The 22,466-nt window shown below is 39.9% G+C and overlaps 1 protein-coding gene across 6 annotated transcripts in view; it reads right to left on the bottom strand.

The window, feature by feature from the left end:
- Window positions 1-1,139: 1,139 nt before the first annotated feature.
- VPS13D (vacuolar protein sorting 13 homolog D) overlaps window positions 1,140-22,466 on the bottom strand; it is a 108,523-nt gene continuing 87,196 nt past the window's right edge. For all 6 annotated transcript variants that reach the window (XM_075437606.1, XM_075437610.1, XM_075437607.1 and 3 more), the window contains 3 exons: window positions 6,684-6,815; window positions 2,471-2,711; window positions 1,140-1,637 (listed from right to left, as the gene is read on the bottom strand). In XM_075437606.1, the coding sequence (XP_075293721.1) occupies window positions 1,506-1,637; window positions 2,471-2,711; window positions 6,684-6,815 (505 nt within the window). In that variant the 3' untranslated portion in view covers window positions 1,140-1,505. The remainder of the gene's footprint in view (window positions 1,638-2,470; window positions 2,712-6,683; window positions 6,816-22,466) is intronic.

Here is a 22,466-nt window from a genome sequence, read left to right as displayed (position 1 = left end):
ATGGACCTTTATGGATTTTGGTTTCCAGTCACAGACCATACACACATCAACTGATACCACATTTTCTCCTTAGACAATAATCCTCTGCCTTTCACTTTACAGGAGTTGAGAATTGGTTTAATTCCAACTTTCAGTGTAAAAATATTCCTGTATGCCTTTATGAAAGGATAACTAAATGGTAAACTAAGTTGAAAGTAAAGCTATAGTGGGGCTCCTTACTTTGAGTCCAAGGTTTACAAAATAACTTTTAAAATGTAGGTTACTCCGCAGTTTTCAGAAGGTTGTGTATTCACACTTGAACCTTGCACAGCAAAATGCCGTAGTGCACGCAGACGTGCAGCACAGTTGCTGAACTATTCCAGGGAGCAAACACAAAAACGAGACTTCCTAGATTCTGTGAGTAAAGGTATGTGACTGCACTCATTCCTCAGTCTTCAGCTTGGTTAAAGTTGATGAGACAAATACTGATTTGATGTACAACATCTGAAAAAGCATGTTATTTTTATTATTTCAAAAAGTTTAATTTTGAAGAGGTTGTCATGAAGACAAATGATGCAGCGATTTCCTCTCCCCCCACCCCCTCAGCAGTTCCAGCGTGAGCAGAATTCCACACTAACCAGCCAACTAGATAGACTTACTCAGTCTGAGTGACGGAGAAAACCTGACGTTAAGGATTTCATTTTCCAAGGCTGCTCACTCGAACTATTTTAAAAGCAGCTTAGAAGCAGGGGCCTTCGGAAGTGCAGACTTTGCTAGGTTTAAGTGCTGTATTCAGAACAGAATCAGCTTCTTGTTTTCTAATTTTTTGAAAATGTAATTGAATTAGCGAGTCCTCATTGCAGTATTTATTGCATTAAAACGCAATTATTTTTGTTAAAAACGAGGATGAAATTTCAGTGGAACACTACGTATACATGCATTTAGCTGTACTAGTGATTTAAGAAAAAACCAAAAAACCCTGAACAACCCCAAACAATGCACCCTAATCACAGCGTTAAAGCTCCATACTACAGGATGTCCGTGCTCCAACAGCTGCAATTAACTCCTAATTTTATTTTATTTTTTAAACTTTTATCTACATACCTGCACTGTGAAAATCAGCTTTCTCAACAAAAAGAAGAGAGAGAGAGAATGGCTAGTTTCAGGCAGTGCAGTAAGACTCAGTATAGCTCCTTTAATTTCTTTACACAGTAAACAGACTTCTATTTATACCAAACACCCTGGTCTGTACTTTCTTATTTACATGAAACACTTTTACATATATACATGTTAGCAAAATACAGGGCTTCTCCCAGAACTAAATGCATTTCAGCTGTATCTTTGTTGTACAACTAATGCTCAAAAAAAAAAAAGAGCCCACCTCACTTGTTTTCTTATGCACAATGATTCCATTTAGCTAAATCCTAAAATCATACTTCTTTCCCGTGCAGTACTTTCTCTAGTTACAGAATACCATCAGCTCCAGACTGATACTTGCACTTCACTCTGGCAGTAAGGAAGAGGTTTCAAGAGTCCAGCTCTAATTGTTCTTGATTTTCACTGAGTCTTAACATAAGCTGTTGTTCATAATAAAGGCTCTTTGCATAGTTTATTTCTTGAGACAGCTTTACTGCAAGAACTTCAGATTTCACTTTCACCTGCAAAAAGAAATGTGATTTTTCTTAATGTGGTACTGCTGTCCTCTAAAGCAGAATATATTTATTTTTTATTACTTCACTAACTGAAGGGATTAGGTTTGAAGTCTCCTATAATGAACAGAAATGTTTCAGTGGAGGTTCCTCCCCAGTGCTGAGGCTGAAGTAAGTGAGAGAGGGAGAGACAGGTTAATAGAGATGGGCATTTTAGGATGAGAGCGGAAACATCTTGCAATATTTGAAGTTACTTTCTTTGCTTTCCCTTCTACCTTTTATCTGGCTCATCTGTTTGGAATGTAAACTGACTTGGGTCAAGGGTGAGCTTGTAACCTTGCCTGTAAAACAGACCCCTGAGCAACTACTGTAATGAAGCAAAAAAACCCTGTAATTGGTTTTAGAAGTGAGAGTTCTGATTAACTTTTACATGCATGACATAAGCACTCTTTCCAATCTTAGATACCTTGCAGTAAAATACTATGTATGGGAGGAGAAGAGAAGACTAAATAGACAGCAAAGTACTTCAGTTTCATGTATGTATTGTAAAGTTAAAGCCTTTCTTAGGTTAATACATGCTGCCTACTGTAACTTTCCTGCCTGCAGGAATATTTTAGATTTTGCCTTCAGCTTTTCTCAGGAGCTTAGGGCGTAAGTTCTACTGTCACCTAAACCTTTTCGGCAGCAGCTGTTTTCACTGCTGACAGAACAAAGTTTTCATTGTTATGCAGCACAGGAAACAAACACTAATGACTACAAACACTTTCAGCCGAGTACGCGCATAAAGGGGAAAAGAAAAGAAACCTCCGCATGAATGAAACAAGGAGGTGCTAGATCCTTACCATTGGTTTTTGTTGTGATGGGCCTGGCATTGCTACACCACTGCTTGTATTAACAGCTTTCTTCGTCAACTGTATATACACGTTCCCATGGTCTTTTGAAACAAGGCAGTGGTAGAGATCATCATACTTGACTTCTAGGAAGATGGCCTCGCGGTCTGTGTAGTCACCACTCTTCAGGAAATAAACAGCTTTAGACGAAATGAGAACACAATAGCTGTCTATGTTCTCCACTGCAATGAAGCTGCAAAAAAGAACAAAAGAAAAATTACTCACTTGAAGCTAAAAATACTAAACTAATGAATGTCTTCACCTGTTATGTTTTCAGTGACCTTTAGAAGTCTTTCAGAAAAATCAATAGCGTAACACGTACAATTCATCTGGTTTTAATTTAAATTATTCTAAAAATCAAGCTGATGAAGTACTCTCTCACCCATTTAAAAAAGATCATGCTGTAAATCAAATATTAGCTCTAAATGCCTGGCTTCTTTGGACATTAAAAGGACATATAAATATATACTTTAACAAGGCTTAAGAAGAGTAATTTCCTTGCACTGGTACACTGCAAGCCCTAATACTGAAGTTTAATTTTAGGTTCAGTTTCATTGCTGGTACATGAAAAGTTTGCAGACATTTATGACAAGAGCATTATCCTTCTACACACTGTAAACCTCCTGAGCTTCCTTTTACCACACACCTCCCTTGTCCTTTAAAAACAAAAAACAAGCTTAACCTGCTGCCTGGATCAGTAGCTAGAAAAGAGAAATTAGCTGTTTAACACTGGGGTGAAAGGTTAAGCAGCAAGCAGGTTTCCCCAGAGAGATTAGTTTGAGTGATGAATAGTGGCGGTAGAAAAGAGTGAATTAAGAAGAATATTGAGAATTACGATGGCTGAAAAGGTTGATGTGTAAAAAACTAGCAGTAAGGAATGCAAAAGTGAAATAGGTATTTCACACACAAACACTTCTCCCCAACTTCTGCTGTACTACTGAAATGAACCTCATTAGTGGGTTTTTTAAAATGCTGAAAAATTCAGAAAATGAAATATGAGTACATAATTAAAAAAGAGTTCTAGAGTAATAATGCTCTGTGAACAAGCCAGAACAGTAGCGGCACATCTGTAAAACTAAGATTCTCATGCTGTCAGGTAGGTTCAAAATTACTGTTTTCTGAACTGTTGCTTGTACCAATCTGTCTGCTGTTGTCCTAGTACATTCTGCAAAATACTCCACTGTCTTTGAACTCAGTGACGACTGTCAGTACGAAAAGTTCTTGGTAGATCAGAAAAGCTTAGCATCTTCAAAACTACTGTTGGCTCTACCATTTAACTAACACTTTGCATAAATTATACTGAGCTATATCCAAATAAACCCATAGCTATAAATGGAATTTAAATAGCCAAAAATATTTCAAGAGTTCAGATCACGGTTTCGTTTTGCGGTATAGAAAAATATTTCCAGTAATAGTCCCCTGAAAGATGGTATTCTGCACTGAACTTGTCTTTTCCCTGCCCTATGCCTCCTAGCCATGTCAGCTGACAAATGCCTTCCCTAAACTTGGGAGAGGCGTACACACTTACTCAAGTTAACAACTTACATTTTAAGTGCTGAGAAGAGCACAGCCTGTAATGTACTTTGCCCAGCTCTACCCTTGGATAAAACTATGGGATAGGATAACTGAATTGTGCTGCTTTGAGTAAAACAAAACAGACAAAAATGTGTATTTCAGCTTAAAAGAGACTAGGTGAAAGACACTGTTAGCACCTTTACTGAAACTAGCAATTGCCCCTCGGTCTTCCATCAGGGTAAGGTTTTTTGTCTTGCACATGAAAGCAAGTACAATATTTTACAGAGATCCGAGCTTTGACTCAGGTCAGACTTCCACTAGAAGCAGAACCAAAGGAAACTTGCTGGCACATTGGTGTTCTTTGCTTCTGTTCGAGTGGGGAAAGAAGATTAAAAGGTGATTATCAGAAACCCCTAATAGCATTAGCACCATCCTTAGCAATTGTCACAGCAAAGCTGAGAAACTTGAGAAGGTTTTGTATACCCACAAAAGCAGAACAGCCCTTTCCTGATGTATGGTATTACAGCCCACTGTATGGGGGGCATCTGCGGAGAGAACTGAAGCACTAAAAGCTACTACAAAGTTGAGTAGAGGCGTCTGGGTAATCAGACTATGGGTTTGTATTTTCTCCATAAGAACACCACATTATATATCTAATTTTCCATACAAGATTTTTAGTGATTACATGTATATATTTTGAGGAATGGAAACAGAGGTCAGTGATTTAATGGTGAGGCACAGAAACATTAGCTAATTTGTAGTTCGAGCTCTACATTTTGTTCTAAGTTTGCATCATGCATCATTACCCATTTTCTCTTGCCAACTGTTACTTTCTTCTCTCTGTCTAGTTCTCAGAATGAGTATTTAACCTTTTAAGATACTACTTCAAGATACTGCTTTTTTTTTTTAAACCCATACTTCCACACTATTAAAAAGATCTCAAATTAGTAAAATGAAAAATTAAATGAAACATGATCCAGTAGAACAAAGTAGAAGCAACCAGACCTCTGGAGAATTTGTGGGTTTTTTAACAACATCAGGAAGTAATTACACAATATTTTCCAGAAGTGAAACAGTGAGCCTAACTGGAAAAAAATGTGGAAACATTTAGTTAGAACAGTAGAGCAAGGTATTAAACCCCCTTTTATGGATTTAACTCTGAAGGAAAATATGCAAATAATCAGGTCCTTAAATGTGTTTCTGATTATGATACTAGGATAAGAGTCAGAGGCATAATTTTGTACCTATTTTCCATGACAAGAAACACTGTTTTCTTGCTGAATGATGTTCCTGATGGTGAAAGTCACAGTGACTGAACAGTGTGACTCAATGACAACAGCCCACTGATCTGCTTCTGGGGTACACTTGCAAAGAATTGACAATTTTTTTTTGGTCACAGATTGCTCTCTTTCAATTCTCCTTACTTAAAAGCCAGACTGTATATGCATGAAGACCCTTAAATGAGATGAAAATGATAATGAGAGTGTAAGATCACAGGGCTGCAAGTGGCAGATTACAAACTCTTCCTCCCAGGTAGCTGAAGGCAGAATTAGAGTGGCACATGGCTTTGAAGCTAGATCATTGACACTGGTGAAATATGATACCTTGCTGAATTGGTAGCTTCACCATCAGCAGTTCTAACTACTGTGATGGATAATAGATGTAAAACACAGCATCTTACACTCCACTGGAAGCAGCTGTGCAGGTAACTGTGGTAGAAATCAGGTTCAGTAATGAATTATGCCTTAAGACCCGAACCCAACAAACTGACATCTTCTGTAGAAACAAATGTACAGCTATCTTTGCATGTGCTCACTCTGTACGCGGGTTTTGTCATTCTCTCAAACTTGACCACTAGTAACATTTACACGCTCTTTTCACTTGCTTTCCTGAACCCATATCCAAGGCATTCAAACGTATATGTGCTTTTAGTGTATTATCCATGTAAATTATTCAGTATTGAGTTTTCGGAGTGGAGGGAAAAAAAAAATTTGCACGTGATTTTGGTTGTTAACAACTGTAGCTTAGGAATAACATGTACCACGGGCATCCAAGTTAGCTTCTAACCCAGAGCCAGCTCAAGAGCACGCTCTGTGCAGGTCAGCGGTGGTTCATGTACTGCTGCCAAGCAATCACTACCCACTCTACTAGGCCTTGGGCTGTGAGGAATGGACAGTAAGGGACAGACACGGGAAGAGGTACTAGTTCTGCCTGCATGCACGTTACAGAGGAAGAAGAGTCCAGGGTGAAAACACGCACTTGTTCATCAGTACGTGTGGGGAGTTGGACATGTATTATGCATGTTAAATGGACTAATGATTATTTAGAAATTTACTGAGATTTCATCTTTTGTGATGATAGAAGGCTCCAGTTCTTCCACAGCCTGTATGTGACGTGCGATCAGTGGCAGTTAGCAACAAGCGAACCAAAGGAGCCCCGTGGCACCTGCAGCCGGTGGGCAGGCCACTGTGGAAGTCAGCAGGTGCTCGTGCTGAGCTGCTAATCGGTACCAAGAGAAAACAAATGCAACGTATGTGCATGTGTGCGCACGCACGTGTGGCGTGTAAAGCAGTTTTAGTCCCTCTTCCCCAAAGACATGAAGATACAGTGGCAGCAAACAGAACTGCTTAAAGTAACTGTAAGTACTTACAACTCATCTTGGATGTTGTCAGTCAGTTTGAACAGCTGTTCTTGGCCTTCTGCTTGACTTTCTAAGTAGCGGGGCAAGAGCCCTTGAGGTCCTCTACAGCAGCGTGGCTTTCTCACTCTCTCCGCTTGTGTCCTGCATACAAAATAGATGCAGAGAAATGATGCAGTGCAACAGCAGCACTCCTCCTTCCACTTAAACCTGCCAGCACACAAAGTTGTGTTTGATTTGAAATACGAGGTGTGTCAAAGCCTTTACAAATACAAGGCCTTCACAAATACAGCCCATAGGTTCTGTAGTACTTGATCTGGAAGACCTGGTGTCTATATTCATATAGTTTTACATTTCAAAGAAATGTCTCCCAGTTTTCCTCTACAATTAAGGGGCAGTGTGCTAAATAAATAGGAGGAAGAGCAACCTAAACTGAGCATACTGTCTGCAGATTTTGGGATCTATTTATCAGCAGAGTTTTACAGATTTGACTGTTTCTTCGCTCCTCTCTACAGAAGAGTGCGTCAACCTAGATAGAGCTCACTGATGGACAGTGTCAGGAGTTTGAAAATTGAAAGGTTATGGAAATAGGCACATGCAGTTAAGACAAAAGAAAAATAAATTACACTTAGTTAATTAGAGTCTCAGTAGTAGGGTTTAGCATACTTTACTTTTCTTGAGGGTCTATTAAAAAATGCCAGTAATAAAAGACACACAGGTGTGGCCTAACAGACATCAGAGGTTGATACTGGCCACAGTGCTAAAGAACTGCAGGCTAGGTTCCTCCCTTAGCAGTATTTTGTTAAAAAATAGTATTCTGAATTGTTCTAAGCTTTTGGAATGCCCTGCCCCTGAAGAATTGAGTTACAGGCTGCCTACTAGCCCTGCTTTCTTCTCCATCCTTTCCCAGCAGCATCACTCTGGGTCTGCTGCATGCTTTTTCGCATCTTTCAGGCTACTGCTGTTAGTAATTTTCCAAGCCAAATGCACCATTTTTGATTAGTGCTCTCTATTTCCCATCTTGATGCTTGTAAAGATCCTGGTACAATGACCTGCTTCTATCCTGTTTGATCAAAAGACAGAGAAAAAATCCCATATAACAATGTGTTTTCTTTTTAAGCTGCTTGGCAATAGCACACAATAGTACTTGCCTTCTAAGCTTTGCTTTCTGCAGATGTTTTCTCTGGAGTCTTGTTTCTTTGTTACCTTTCCCTTTCAGCAGTCCTGTCCCAAACTTGAAACCCATGCACCCTTTTAAAATTTGGTTTCTTTTGACTGTTTGACACCCTTGCCTTTTAGTGGTGACAGACATTGGGTTTTGCCCCTTCCCTTCTTTGCTGCAGTAAATGTTACGGGAACAGAATCTCTTACATGGCATTCATGACTTGGTATCATCTTTGCTGCTTCCCCACTGGGTGACTGGCCTTTCTGTGTGTTTTGGCTGTCATTGTCTGGTATCAGCGTCTTTTGCAAAGAAGGTATAGAGGCCAAAGATACTGGCTTTCCAGCACAGCAGAGAAAAACATCAGCCCATTTATATTTTTAATACATTAAGACCATTCTGATTTTGTTCATGAGATCATTACATCCCTGACCTGCATAACAAGCTACAGTGGCTCAGAAGTAGTGCTTCTCACTGATCCTCTTTGAGAGAAACTTAAGTAGAGACAGAATGCTGTTGACTTCACTTCAGCTGAACTATGGCTATGCTCAGATGGAAAGTCAGTTTGTCAGCAGGGAGGATGAAACGAAGAGTGGAAATTCTCCAACTAAAAGAACGTGAAACAGAGCAGGGGCTAAAGAAACCATAACAAACGTTGTCACTAATAGTGCCAGTAAAATGTTACCAGCCAAATTTTCCGTTTTACCTCTGCTGACAGATGTTCTCACTGCTTTACCTGTCCTGCTGCACTGCTTTCACTTTTGGTTAGACGTTCATTAGCACCCAAGCTAAAAAATGCCAGTATGAAAATTGCTAGTTGGTGCATAAAGGTACTTAGTTTTCCTCATTTGCAAAAAGTGCAGCGTCTTAAAACCGTATTCTTCCAATAGTAGCATTTTTATGAATCAGAGTAACTTAAACATTAGGTAAATAGAGGACTTCCACAACCTATGTATGACTTAAAATTATTCCACTGAGTAACAGCTGTATGCAGTGGTTAGAACTTCACTGTTAAGTCCTACGACCCTGGAGCAAGTCACCTCTCCTGGCCCTTAGATTTTTTAGATATAAACAGGATTCCTCTGTACCAGGTGCAGTTACATGACAGTATTGTTACCTTTCTAAACCTACACCAGAGCTGAACAAATAAGTGCCCATTTTTACCTATTGGATTACAAAGTAGTAAACAAAAATGCAGAATGTTGAGGTAAGTTCCAAAGAAATGAAAGCGTTCCAACCAGTGAAATTAACACCTTGCTGTCTGTCCTACTTGCAAAAGCATCAAAATGGAAAAATTTCACTTTTCCAGGAAGCCCCCACTGGCTAAACTTCTCTACAGCACGTGTAGCTTCTATTGACAAGTTTAAAGAGTGTCTGAAGTGTAATGTACAGTTTTTAATTAACTGTTGGCCAATCAGTAACTATTTAGACACTTTCCTGTTACACAGTTAGGAAAGTTAGACAACCATCCATATGAGAGTGAGCAACAACACTGCATAATGGTTTTTACATTAACCAGCTTTCAGATAAACATTCAGCTGTGCTATCTAGTGTGTAGTAGTGTGAGAAGAGGTATCTGAAGGACTGCAAGCAAGACTACTGCAACAACGAGGAAAGAATAGGGCCTTTTAATCGGACCTCTTCCGCAGAAACCAGACCATGAGTGAACTCTGGTTTCTAATGTCTGGCTTAGAAGCAGGTCAGATAGAAAGTACTAGTACTATAAAAGTACTAGGCACCACAGTGAATTTCTGGAAGGCCTGGTAATTTCTGAGTTGTGGGTTTGGGTGTGGGTTGTTTTTAGGTTTTGATTTAAAATGGAAGAAGTACTTCAGAGGACAATGCTTACTGTCCCCAATGCTCCTCCCTGCTAAAATGTTCGTCCTGGTGATAAAAGCCAATTCTCATCTTGGTGATAAGAAGGTCAGCTGCTTTTCAACTAAGTGCCACTAGAGCTAGCATAAATTGCTTTGATTTAGTCCATCAGCCCCTTGGCAAACTGGCCTGTTTGGTCTGGACAGCTGAAAACATTCCACACAACTTGATTTTTTTAATCTAAAAATTTGTTCTACTGTCTCAGGTTACATTCTGTAAATAATAAGCAACACTGATGAAATACAAAAAGCTGAAGATTTGTAAAGCAGAATGAACGGTGGTGTGCCCACATCTGTGTTACATTAAACATGCACTCAACAGATTTGCTGATTCTTTTTTAATAAGCACACAAAGGCAATACAAGGCAGAAATGCCCCCACGTCTGCTAGTCACAGCAGGGAAGAGTGCTGCCGAATGAAGACACAAAGAGATTGGAAATGGTGTCAGAAGGTTGAGGCACACACTCTAGTTCTTCAGTGTGCAGACAAAGCTGAACACTGGAGAGTCGCATTTCAGATGACTGTACGGATGCTAAAAACAGCTAGCAGTGTTAATTGGTTGGCTTTTGCTTAACAGTTCACAGAATTCTTGTGATTCAGCTGACCAGTTTTAAGCCAGCAGTTTCAAAATCAAACAGATCACCAACCCACTGATGTAAGGAAGTTGTTCAGGTATTACTGGTGATAATTATTTACCAACTTAGGCTGAAAAAACTCTACAAAGAGACATCACATGTTTTACAGAATTACTTTTGTCCTTGTTCCTTCACTACACATTTACCTCTGTCAGGTACCCTATTAGGTTTACACTATCAGGGGTAGATGTGATTCCTGCTGAGGTGCATAAATACATAGTGTTTTTGAGAACAGTAACTGTTAATAATCTTTGAGTGTCTTTTAGCCCTAAAAAAAATTCCTTGAAGTGAACCTAGATTGCCTTGACAAAAATACTAAAAAAATAAAAATCAGAAGGTATCGAACTTGGTATACCAACAGATGATGGTCTGTGAAAATGAAACATTACACCTCTAAAATTATATACAAATAAAAGTATGTGTGTTTTTGCTATTACATCTATCACAACCAGAATTATTCAGAATAAAACAACTTCAGGAAATTTAGCAAATTCTCCTGCAAAAAAAAGCAACAAGGAAAAATGTATGACCACCACTGCGATCACTACAACTTTTCATTTAAAATGTGTATCTGTGGGATTTCTAATGCATGGTCTTGGTAAGAGAGCAGCACTGGAACTACAAATCTGGTCAAAAAGCCCACCTTGAGCATGTATACAGATTTTGATCCATACTTGGAGGAGTGTAAGGACACCCCAAATCCTGCACAAACAGCAGCTCTAAGTGCAAGGAGATGCAATTCTGGCATCTGAAACCTGTACTTAATGGAAGAGGCTCTTCAGAGACATCACCTGCTGTATGGCCAGCCTGCCACCAAAGCCCTAAGTCCATTCTGGCTGACACACGTTGGTGTGCACATCAGCCATGCAAGGCCTCCAAAGAGATCTCTCTGGGCACAGGGCCCTCCCCCACACTCGCTAGTAATGATTTTCTTCAGCTAGACCCAGTTCTTCCTGCCAAAACTTGCAGCAACTGTCATCAATGTGTCGCTTTCATAAAGGTGTTCCAGTTTAACAACCTCATCATTCCAACCCATTTAAAGCAGTAACTTACTGGTTCTGGTATAGCTCAAATTCTGTCAGTGTTTCCATTGTAAACTTGTTTTTCCAAGTTTGCATAAAATTTATTGACAAAAGCCTGCTCTGGGTTGTAACTTGGCATACTGACTTTCAGCCTGGGAACAATTTTTATCCCCTTGATATAATTATAAACCAACCTTAGTTCAAACAAAGGAAAATTGGCAGGTAATATAAGCCTATGAAACAATTCAATTGCTGCTCGTGTTTTGAAGAAATAATATCAAACCTGTTACTTTCTTGGCTCTGGAAAAAGTCTGCTTCATAAATACAGGGAGTGCTTTGTCTGAGTAGGCTTTAGTGCATTTCAGACATTAAGAAGTGACTTAACCTGATAAAGGAGGAGTAACCTTACATCTTCTGTCAAAAAATAAGCAACAGCTAAAATACCTGGTACAGTTGCTCAAGTTCAAGACTGAACTGCACCTGCAGCCTTCTGTAAGTATCATCACTGCATGCGCGTAATTTCCACAAAATGCGGAGCGAAGACAGTACTTGTCTCATAGACATGTAATGGGAGGACACAGTGTAAGGCATACTCAGAAGTGCCAGAATCAATTAAATCCTAAACAATGTGTACCTCAAAAATTAACCTAAAAGTTCACCCATCACAGCAACAAGCTACAGATGACGCAGTCATACCACAGGATCGTAAGGATAACAAACGAAAACTAATGTATGTCATTTCTGATAGGGTCCGTATTTCACCTCACACCTTTGCATAATACCAAAAATGCACTATTTCCACGATTCTTTCCTCACTGATGTACTTACTTTGTACTATGTTTTGCCCCTTAGGCATTTACTGAGCCTAAGGACACGTGCTAGTTGTGTGTCTGAGAACATTAAATAACGTGGGCCCATTTCAGAATAACCTGTGGCAATCTGGATTTCATGTTCCATTGTGAATCTGTGGCAATGCTGTATTTCAAAAGGGTAGGAATAGTTGCCTCCTTTCCCAGTCTTGGATTTTGGGGGTGCAGTTCCCAACAGGCAGCTAATTTTTGAAGACTTCATGCCTGAACCCAGAGATTTGGCACAGCTCTATGATGGAATTCATTCACCAATTCAGACACAGATGCTTTTAAGGTGTGTTAAAAATGCACACGCAGTGCCGTCACTCCAAGTGTTGGATTTGGCATTAGTATGTCTCAGTTAGATGCAAGAATGTGTAAAATCATGAGCCAGACAGCTCCCTGCTGACTGCATATCTGAGGAAGCTTATATGCACCGTTTATTCCAGCAAATGCGTGGAATAGACTGGGCTTGTTAAATGTGTTCCCAAAATGCTAGTTTCAGGCAGAAACATGCAAATAAATAGTGCCTAGGGTTAAAACCTCCCACTTACAGTCAAATCTCTCCTCTTTTGAGGGATCTACCAGCTCAGACGCTGAAGACCTTTATCTGACCCAATATACTTTTAGGAGAACTACAGCATGCTGAAGAAGCAACTGTTTATCATGCAGGCTGTTCCTGCCAGCTTCTTAGAGATGGAGCTCTTCTCCCCCCTTCCCCTTGTATATAAGATCAAAACAAAATTGAAAACTATTCATTGGGTTTATGATTGTATACAGCCTCTTCGGGCTCCATGTTCAAAAGGAAGTGAGAAGAGCTTAATTAAGACAGCAGGAATCACTTGTTTGAAAACAGCAGAGCAGCAGATGTACTTGCCCAAATGGCACGTTCTTACAACGTCCATATTACAAATCATAAGCTATATGTGCTTGCATACTAGACAACTGCATGGCACTTAACACCAGTCATACTCTCTGCATCAACTAGTGCTCCACTCCTGACTAATAGCTGTGCAGCAAACAAAAGTTTTTTCAAGCACTTAAATATCACCAAGCTAAATGTAACATTGTAATCTCTGTTTCCAGTTTCTCTCAGACTCTTCCTGTACTGATCACAGAGTGGTGACTGGAGTTGTCACCTTAAAGTTTCCTGTCCCACAAATGTGCTGAAAAATGCTCCCATTCACCTTCTGATTCAATGTAAAGGATATGGTTCTTAGCAGGGATTTCTTGCAAACACCTGTCTGGAAAACATGAACTGAACATGGCCTAGTGAAGATTTAAGTGCCCAGAGCCATAATGTTTCTCTGCCTCAGGGCACGGCGCAAGGTCTGAATACAGTCTGCTGACAGGAATAGTAGATGGAGCTTTAGTCTTACTTCTGTGCTGATGTTTATAATGGTCCCATCAAAAACCATCAGTGCTGGCCAAACAGTGCCCGTTTGTTGTAAACGCAAACACGGTCACTTTACTTCGAGTGAGACATACTTTGAGCGTAACAGAAACGTTTCTGTATTGTACTCCTACCTTTCTGGGAAAGCAAATCCACTTTGGGGAAGAAAGCAAACCATGGGCCCTGCCCAGCACCAGGACAGTAACTGCTAGGCGTGCGTGAAGAGCAGTGTGAACTATGATGACTCAGACCCTCCTTTATACGCTGCTCAGTTAGTACAAGCAGGGCTGCAATAGGCACTGCAAAGTCTTCTAGCACAAACTGCACCTAACGAAAAACTACTCAGAAAGTTTGTTTTGATTTTTAAAGTTAGGAGTTGCAAGAACAATTCAAATCAACTGGCTGCACTTACAAAACTGATAAAGAGCGTTCCACATGTTAATAGCAAGATTAGGTGGAAAAACTGTCTATAAAAATACCAGCCACATGCTAAATGAGGTGACATCAAGGCAATAAATAGCTCCATCTGTATGAAAGAGTTTGTAGAACAACGCAGAAGACATCTCTCAACAAAAACGTAACTGTGGATAAAGTAGTACTGGAAAAAAACTAGGTTGGATTTTTTTTTTTTTGAAGTTCAGTTTTACATATTTTTCTCAGATCACTTTATAAATCTGCTGCACATTAGAAATCAGACACACGTGTATTTTTTCCAAGTAAAGTTGAAGGTTTACATTTTTAATAGCAATGTGACCATTTCTGAATGGCAGCAGTATATATTACATGCAGTGTGAGAGGGTTAAACAGGACAGCCTCAACTCTTTATAAACTTTTGCCCTCTGGATATGTACTCATTGGCTGCTGTACAAGACTTGAGCTGTATTACACGCCTTAACGATATGGTTCAACTGTCGGTCAGGCTCGGGGCCTGGCAATAGGCCAGACCGCAATCAATGGGACACAAACCTCCCCCTTTCAGATCATCACGAAGGCTCATATTATCTCCTTTTTGTCGTGCTGGTTAAATTTATGGAGCAGAACCCCGAAGCTGCATTCCTTGGCTTGGGCCGGCCCACGCGGGCCTCCCTTTGTTTGGTACTGTAAGCGAGGCGTGCTTTGGAGGATTGCAGGGTTGTTAGTTCAGGCACTGACTGTTTGCTCATGACTGAAATGAAAAGAGTTCAGTGGAAGGGCAAAAGGACAGCACAAGTGTAAAACCCCATCCCAGCAGGCCCTGGGCTCCCATCTACAGACTCCGGACTAGGACTGAACAGAAAACCTCATCGTTAATGACAAAGGAAAAAAATTGTCTAGTAACAGGTAAACAGCCTAGCAGTACCTTCACACATACCCTGCTGCAAGGTCCCTCGCTTTCAAGTAAGCCTGTAATTACTACATAAATATGCACTTCAACTAATCTGGCTTAAATTACTGCTTAGAAGTGGTATTCGTTTTAAGGCAATGTTGTATCTTTTAATTTGAAAATTAAACCTGTCAGTACAAACAGCATTACCTGTCCAACCACATGGTTTAGTATTTCTACCATTTTAAACATGTGGAGAAACCTCAGAGGACCTGATGCCATGATATTTATGCTAGGGAGGAGGATGTAGCAAGTAATTCTACTAAGATACTGTGATTCTATGATACAAAACTAGTGGAAATACACTACATAGAGGAGAAATTTTCATTCTGTGTACAATAGGTGTTTCCTACATCTTTATATTTGGTCTCGGGGTGGAAAAAGTCCACCTTTGGGTACGTGCAGATACTCTCCACTCAAAGCTTTACTGCTATGGTAAAGGCCGTGTCTTGATACAGGTCACAAAATGAAGGTTGTAAAGAAACCTCTAACGTGATCTCAAGGCAAAATCATCTGGAGTGAAAGCTAATGGAAAGACAGCTTGAAGGATGGTATTCGAAATACACGCAAGAGAAACACACACACACACGGAAAACCACAGGGACTCTCACTGATTACGCACGTAATAAGGGTACGCGTGTACTCATTCTTCGGTACAGAAACTGTCTCTGCTTACCTGCATCAGCATAAGACTAGTAAAACTTATTCCCAGAAAGCTGCCCTAGACCTGCTGTACCAGACTTCACCCCTTTGGCACCAGCAGCAGATACTTCAGGACATGAGGTCATACAGCCACTGCGCTGGCGAGCAGCTCATGCCATTTCTGCTTTAGAAATAAGTAAATAAACAACTGCGGTATTCCTATTGCATTACACCAGTTTCATCTTTCCTACCAATTTTATGAACTGAAAATACTAGTAAGAGGGCCAAAAGATATTATAAAAGCCCACAGAACGTGTATTAAATTTTTTTCAATTCTGGGGATCAAGTCTGACTGGTTTAATGCAGTCTGATGATTTGCCCTGGTACATTCCAGCAGACACGGCTGTTTTGAATAAAGCTTTTGTTCATTTCTGGTGCGCATACGCTTTCAACTTATCCCACCTAATTCTAAGCAAGTAGATTTGTGAATGGAAATTGTGAATACTTTATTGCCTGGTCTTTGATGACTCTTTAGTTTGTTCTGCTGATGCCAACGCATGAATATGGCTTTTTCTTTTCCAGAGCCTCTCCAGTTCCATCCTAGGAGATACCACTGCATGCTAGTTAAATCTGCAGCTCTCGGTAATTGTTTTGACTCAAGAAAACTGTTACACAGAATACACTGAAACAGCAGCATCATTTAGCAGAGTGCTTTCTGGATCAGGAAGGATCTAAAAAAATGCACAAATGCCAGAAAGCGGGAAACCTACAACATGGTAAAAGGTGTTCCTTTAACTTTTTGGCCTTGGTGTCCAAAAGCTTTTGCTGAAATCTAAGATAATTAGACAAAGTGTGCAGGCTCTAGAAATACAACTATTTCCTACGAAAAGGAAAAATTTCTCCCTGTCTGCATGCATTCCTTTTAGTTAATAGTGAGATACTGTGAAGTGGGCACACAGTGTAATAATTCCATTTTGTGGAGCAAATGCAGTCTTCTTGTTACTTGTAGTAGAATAAATCTGTGGTAAATCCAACAAGGGATTTATCAGCTCTTTTCAGAAGGAAGTTCCTAATTGCTTAAATTTCTGATGGACAACGTCAGGCCTACATGACAGTGCCTTGGATTTAACCTAACTGGAAAACAGTAGTTACCTAGTGCAAACATCGGCCTGCCTCAACAAGCAGCACCTTCCCCATGCCTCCGGAGGTGTCGCGTTGGAAGGTGAGCAAGTGGTGTACCCATGATGTCCCTTTTCAGCCACCTCTCCTTTTGTACCAGACTGACCTAATACAACGTAATGCCCTTCCTCACAAACTCGCACATTTTCCAAACCAGTTACTGTACACAATGAAATCAGGCATCATCTGGGTCCTGTTCTGAATGCAGCCAGAGCAGCAGCCTTTTGTTTAATGCAAGCACTGTGCAAGTTTCACTCCATGCTTCACCCTTTACCCAGTGGTGGAAACATACTTGCCTCTAGTTGTAACTCACCCAGGCACTACCAAGTGTTTTGGATATGTGGAGACTGTCACATTAAGAGCTCCACATTCATTCATGTTTTTTGAAATTATTTGTTGCTAATAATGAATGGACATATAAACAGAAACACAATTTCACATTTTATGCTCAGCTAACTGCTCAGCATTATTCACTTTAATGTTTTCCATTTCACTCATCTGTCTTCCTCTCACAACATTGCCTTCCGATGCCTCTGCCCCTTAACCAACAGTCTGAATACATCCAGGATAGCTTTCTACCCTCAGATGTCAAGTTAAATGCTGATGTTTTAGTGGAAAATCCTTTGTACTTAGAGATGCTGGCATTTAGAATGACAGTTCAGTCCCTCTCCCTTTTCACTGTTAACAGACATGTTACCAATGGTGAAATCCAGTGACCGCAAGAGTTTTCTTAAACCAGGCTCTCATTCTGTCTTAACAGTACGAATACATTATGTCATGGCAAAGCAAAAAGGCTGTAAACAAAAGAAGTTACACAAGTTTTAACTAAAGGTTTAGCACTCCCTGTTGGAATTTAAACCATCTAGAACTTCTTTGCCAATATGCAGGGTGCATAAAAGCCCAGAAGTACAATGCAAAGGGGAGCTCTAACAACCAGGCTGAGCAACTTTAGCCCTTGGCCTTGAAAAAGTGTCTTTTTACAAATAGGTGAGGTAAGGTGCGTGTTTGCAAGTTTTCCTATCTCAGATCCTGCTACTCAAAGTCTCACTTGTAAGCTCCAGAGGCTAATCAGATGCAACATATGTACAATGTAAGACCTGTATGATTAAACATAGCCTAGTGCAAGTGTATAGTTTTTTCTAAAACCTATTATTACTTAAAAACATTCATTTACAGCAGATGTGAAAGTAACCACATCTATCCAGTATTAATGAAGTACTGTGTGGCTGCTGTAGGTCCAGACACTATGGTTTTTTTCTTCCACTCGTTTCAAATAGTTAAATTGAGTCAAATTCAACAAAAGGGACAAAGACACCAAACTGTAAGACAGCTGCTTTCACAAATACTCCAAATATAAATGGCATCCAGTAACAGATAGCTAGCAATAACCTCCTGGAAACATTATTCAGACGTAAAGCAAGGTATTTGCAGTAATGCATAAAAAGGTGTTACAGTTTGGTTTTAAAATGAAGAGCAATTTATGTCCATTCAGTCCTGTAAAAAGGAAAGGGAGAGGGCTATGTAATGCAGAGTTCGAATTCTCTGAATCATCTGGACTTTTGCAGGGTGCTAAGCAGCTAACAGTGCTTTCCTACCATGAACAACGTAGGAACACAGGAAATTGTGACATTTTTGTATGTGCAGCTCTAGAATTACAGACTCTGCAATAAAATATGATTAAGCAGTGTTTTAAAGGTTCATCTTTATTTTACTATATCCTCTGGATTTAAAAAATCATGGAAACTACATGCATCAGAGTTATTTTCTTCAGCCATGCATAGCATTGCTGTATTGTGAAGAACAGAGGCTGTGCTCCCAATTAATTATCCTTCAGCCTTTGGCCTGGAGGGGGAAGGCAAGGCAAAAACCAGGAGATGCCCAGCCTAGAGTCCTGGAGGAGGGTGCGGAAAAAAAAAAGAAAAAAGCTGCCCCTCCTGTATTTCTTTCTCACACACTGAAGTTCTTGGGCTTAACTCTACTACCCTTTATTTCTTATTTATTCAATTTATTATTATATTTATCCCTTTGAAAACTCTGTGGGTTTTTATTGAAATAATAAATTTGATTAACTAAAGACTGACTTCTGTCACTGTATGAGTATGTAGAGATTCAGAAGTGCAGTGAAACATGGGACATTAGTGCACTCCATCCTCAATTCTCATGATTTCAGGCACTCCAGAAGAGTAGCCACATGTCCCAACTGCTTGAATGAATTCCTTCCATAGAGCTTTCAGGGGAAGTAGACCGGTGGAGTGAATATGCAAAGCAGTCTTCGCAGAATTCCGTTCACAGTCAAATATAATCATTACTTGAGACTTGTCTGACAAAAAGCCCTATTAATTTCTTCATGTACAGCATGTGAGACCTATTTCTGTGTAGTCTGTGGAAGATTGCACTTCTTTCTAATCTGAGTCATTCCCTTGGAAAATAATTCTGAGTAAGGGCAAGAAACAACAACAACAACAAAATCGGTATTACAGAAAGCTGTAGGAAAGGAAACCATAGTCACAGCTACAAGCCAGAAGCATCTCATGGCAGCAAGAAGCACTATTTGAAGAGGCAGAGAGAAGCATTTTCTGTTCATTCTTAGGGTTAGCTTAATTTATTTAGAAATCATTCTAGGTCTTAGATGGTGGATTATTGTCTCTTTCTAGTTAAGAAACTAAAATAGCTGAGGTGCGTTTTCAGAAAAAAAAAAAAGGTTTTGAGATTAAATTATCCACACTGAAGAGGTACAGGGCTGCAGTTTGAAGAATTACGTCCCCCACACGAAAATCTACATTCACTTATGCAACAAGCAAGAGCAGACATTTGAAGAACAGAACAGGATCTCCAACAGAACTGTACAAAGTTACCAGTGACAAAACGTAACAGAAAAATACTGAGCAGGTGAGACTGGTAACAGAAAATTATTAAACCAGGGAGAAGTGTCTGCTAAGCTGTTGCAAAATGTGTGGGCACAAAACCAGGCTTGTTAACTTCAAGGATCTAGTAAAAGCAGCATGTACAATTATATTTGGAGAGGACAAACCAAGAGGCGTTTAAAACTCCAGTGAGGACAGTGAAGTACTAAAGAACCTGAAGAGGTCAGAAATATGGCAGGAAATGAAATGGGATTCAGCCTACAAAACTGGAACCTGGTTCATCTGGGGAAAAATAATCCAGAACACAAATATAAAATGATGAGAAGATATTTGCAAGGCAGTAAAATAAAACAAAAAAAACCTCTTGGGGGAAAACAGCAAGCAGAAAACTGGGTATCAATTTGCAATGTGATATGGCAGTAAAACCAGCCAATGCAATTTTGGATGACTTGCAGAGCTTGTCACAGAACAGGGGTATGACAGTCCCTTTTCACACAGTCCTGATGGGAACTTACAGCCTGGGGTGATTTCAAAGTAGCTCAGCAACAGCAGCGGAAGAATCTGGATAGACTACTGACAGAAGAATGTAAACCCATAAAATCCAGTTCAACAGTGACTGAAGATGGGAGGTAGGGCTAACACTGAGGAACAGCCAATGCCTACAGCCATTTAACTGGGTGCCACAGGTGTAAAATGGGCAAACTCACTCAACAGAAAACAAACCATTTGAGAAAACTTCATTATAAAGACCCGTTACCAAACTAGCAAAAAAGAGGAAATGAAGGAAATCACACTGCCCAAGTCATTTACAGATTAGACCAATAAATCAGCTAAACTGTCCTGTATGCAGCGTTTCCAGATTTACACAACACAATGAGTACTGGCTGATAAACACATTTTCTCTTTGGTCTCTAGGAAAATCTTAGGAAGGGCTTACAAGGAGAAGAATACCATCTCATTCACCGGTCATGGCCCACACATAATTGACATTACTGTAAAGACTCTTGAAGTCAGATCTAGATCAAGTCCAAGGCCAGGATGGAAGCTGGGACACATACAGAGGTGTTAAGGTTCAAGCAGCATTTATCTTTAAAACTTGAAAACCTTGAGAATATCCTCTTGGCAGTATTAGCTGAGATGGTGTTCTGTACAATTCGGTCCGTATTTTCTGCTTCTCCTCAGTGTCACTGATACTCATGGTCTCAAGTCTACTGCTTTTGACCTTACCATTGAAAACACAGCTAACAGACCAACAGAAAGATGGATGCACAAAGGGGGTGGGGGCAGGGGGATATCACGTGCTGTTGACATTGTCTCAAACTTTGCAACCTCACTGCAGATTTCCAAGTGATGGCATGGAAGTGTTGAACGAAAGAACAAGTAGCACAGGCTGCTTCTTTCCAGGTGAAGAACATTGAAAAGAATCAAATATTTACACAAGAATGCTCTGTGACCATTAATGGCTTCCAGTCTCAAACTATTCTTGACTAATACAGTCTAGTTCCATGACAGAATTCATTAGAATTGAGTAGGTCATGAAGTTATCTCCTTACTTCTAAGTTTCATATTGTGACTATCAGAAAAGAACACAAACCCTTGCAACTACAGTTCAAGAATAATCTTAAACTTGCACTGACCTGGCAGAAGCCTGAGAGAAAGCCATAATGGCAGTTTCCTGCACTACTTGACACACATCTAAATATTAAATGTTCTTTACTTGTGCTGCACTCGGACTTAAAACACGTTTCCAGGAGAGAGCCTTCCAAGCATATCTAGACACATAACAGCTTTCCTGTTTTGAACTGGGCTTTTGGCAGTATATGACAAGTATGGAAATAATCAGAACTCTTGTATGTGACACCACAGTACTTGGAACACACAAAACCCGCTCAAAAAAAGGTATCAAGTCACAGGCATTAACTGTTTATAAATTAGATGTATGCTGCATTGTCAACAACAATTTTATGCTCTCCTCTGTATTAGAATTTGAAAGTATTAAGGCAGTTTTATTCATAAATAACAAGCATAATAAAATCTACCATTACATAATACGTTATAAGATGAGCCTTGAAAAAGTTCAGCCCAAAGTCAGGTTTAAAAAATATTTTCTTGTACTTCAAACACATCACCTTTTAAACTACCACTGTAAGCTGTAAAGCCATCGTCTGCATCTCAGCCATATTAGTTTGGTTCCATGTTCCAAATTCAGGGTTTGCGCTAGCTGCACAAGTCCCAGTACAAAGCAATACATTTTGAAGCCAAACCAGACTTATGTCCATGGGGCCCAATCACAGTAACACAAGCTACAGAGTCTTCCTCAGCATTCTATTCAATTCAGTAACTTTGCTGGAATTAGAACATGCCCTTTAGGAAAACCCACAACCTCAATTAAAATCTCCCTCAAAACTGATCCAATGGTTAAAGTCCAGCAGCTTAAATTCAGGGCTTTTTAAAAATTCAACCATGTAATTAGAGAATTGCAAGGGGCCTTTAATTTACGGTTATGTATCATGCTATTTAAATGCAACTGTAATTAACTGGTTGACTCAACTTTGCACCAATACCGGAAACTTGCACATACGTTGTCAGTCTCAAAAGAAGGTCAGGATGGCTCTTACCATGCTTATTAGCTCACATTCTTCAGTTGTTCAAAACTACACTTGAGATCAGTTACTGCCATAAACTCATATTCATCAGAATTAGCTGTTTTTGTGTACTTAGCTTGGAAGAGTCTACATGGCCCAGCATGCTCCAACAGAATATTCAACTGGAGCCAGCGACTTGGGTTTGGAACACTGCTCTATTTTGATTCC

Source organism: Opisthocomus hoazin, chromosome 16 (genome assembly GCF_030867145.1).
Source record: "Opisthocomus hoazin isolate bOpiHoa1 chromosome 16, bOpiHoa1.hap1, whole genome shotgun sequence".
NCBI lineage: Eukaryota > Metazoa > Chordata > Aves > Opisthocomiformes > Opisthocomidae > Opisthocomus > Opisthocomus hoazin.
The sequence above is the reverse complement of the archived record's forward strand: the minus strand, read 5'-3'. Positions and strand labels throughout refer to the sequence as shown.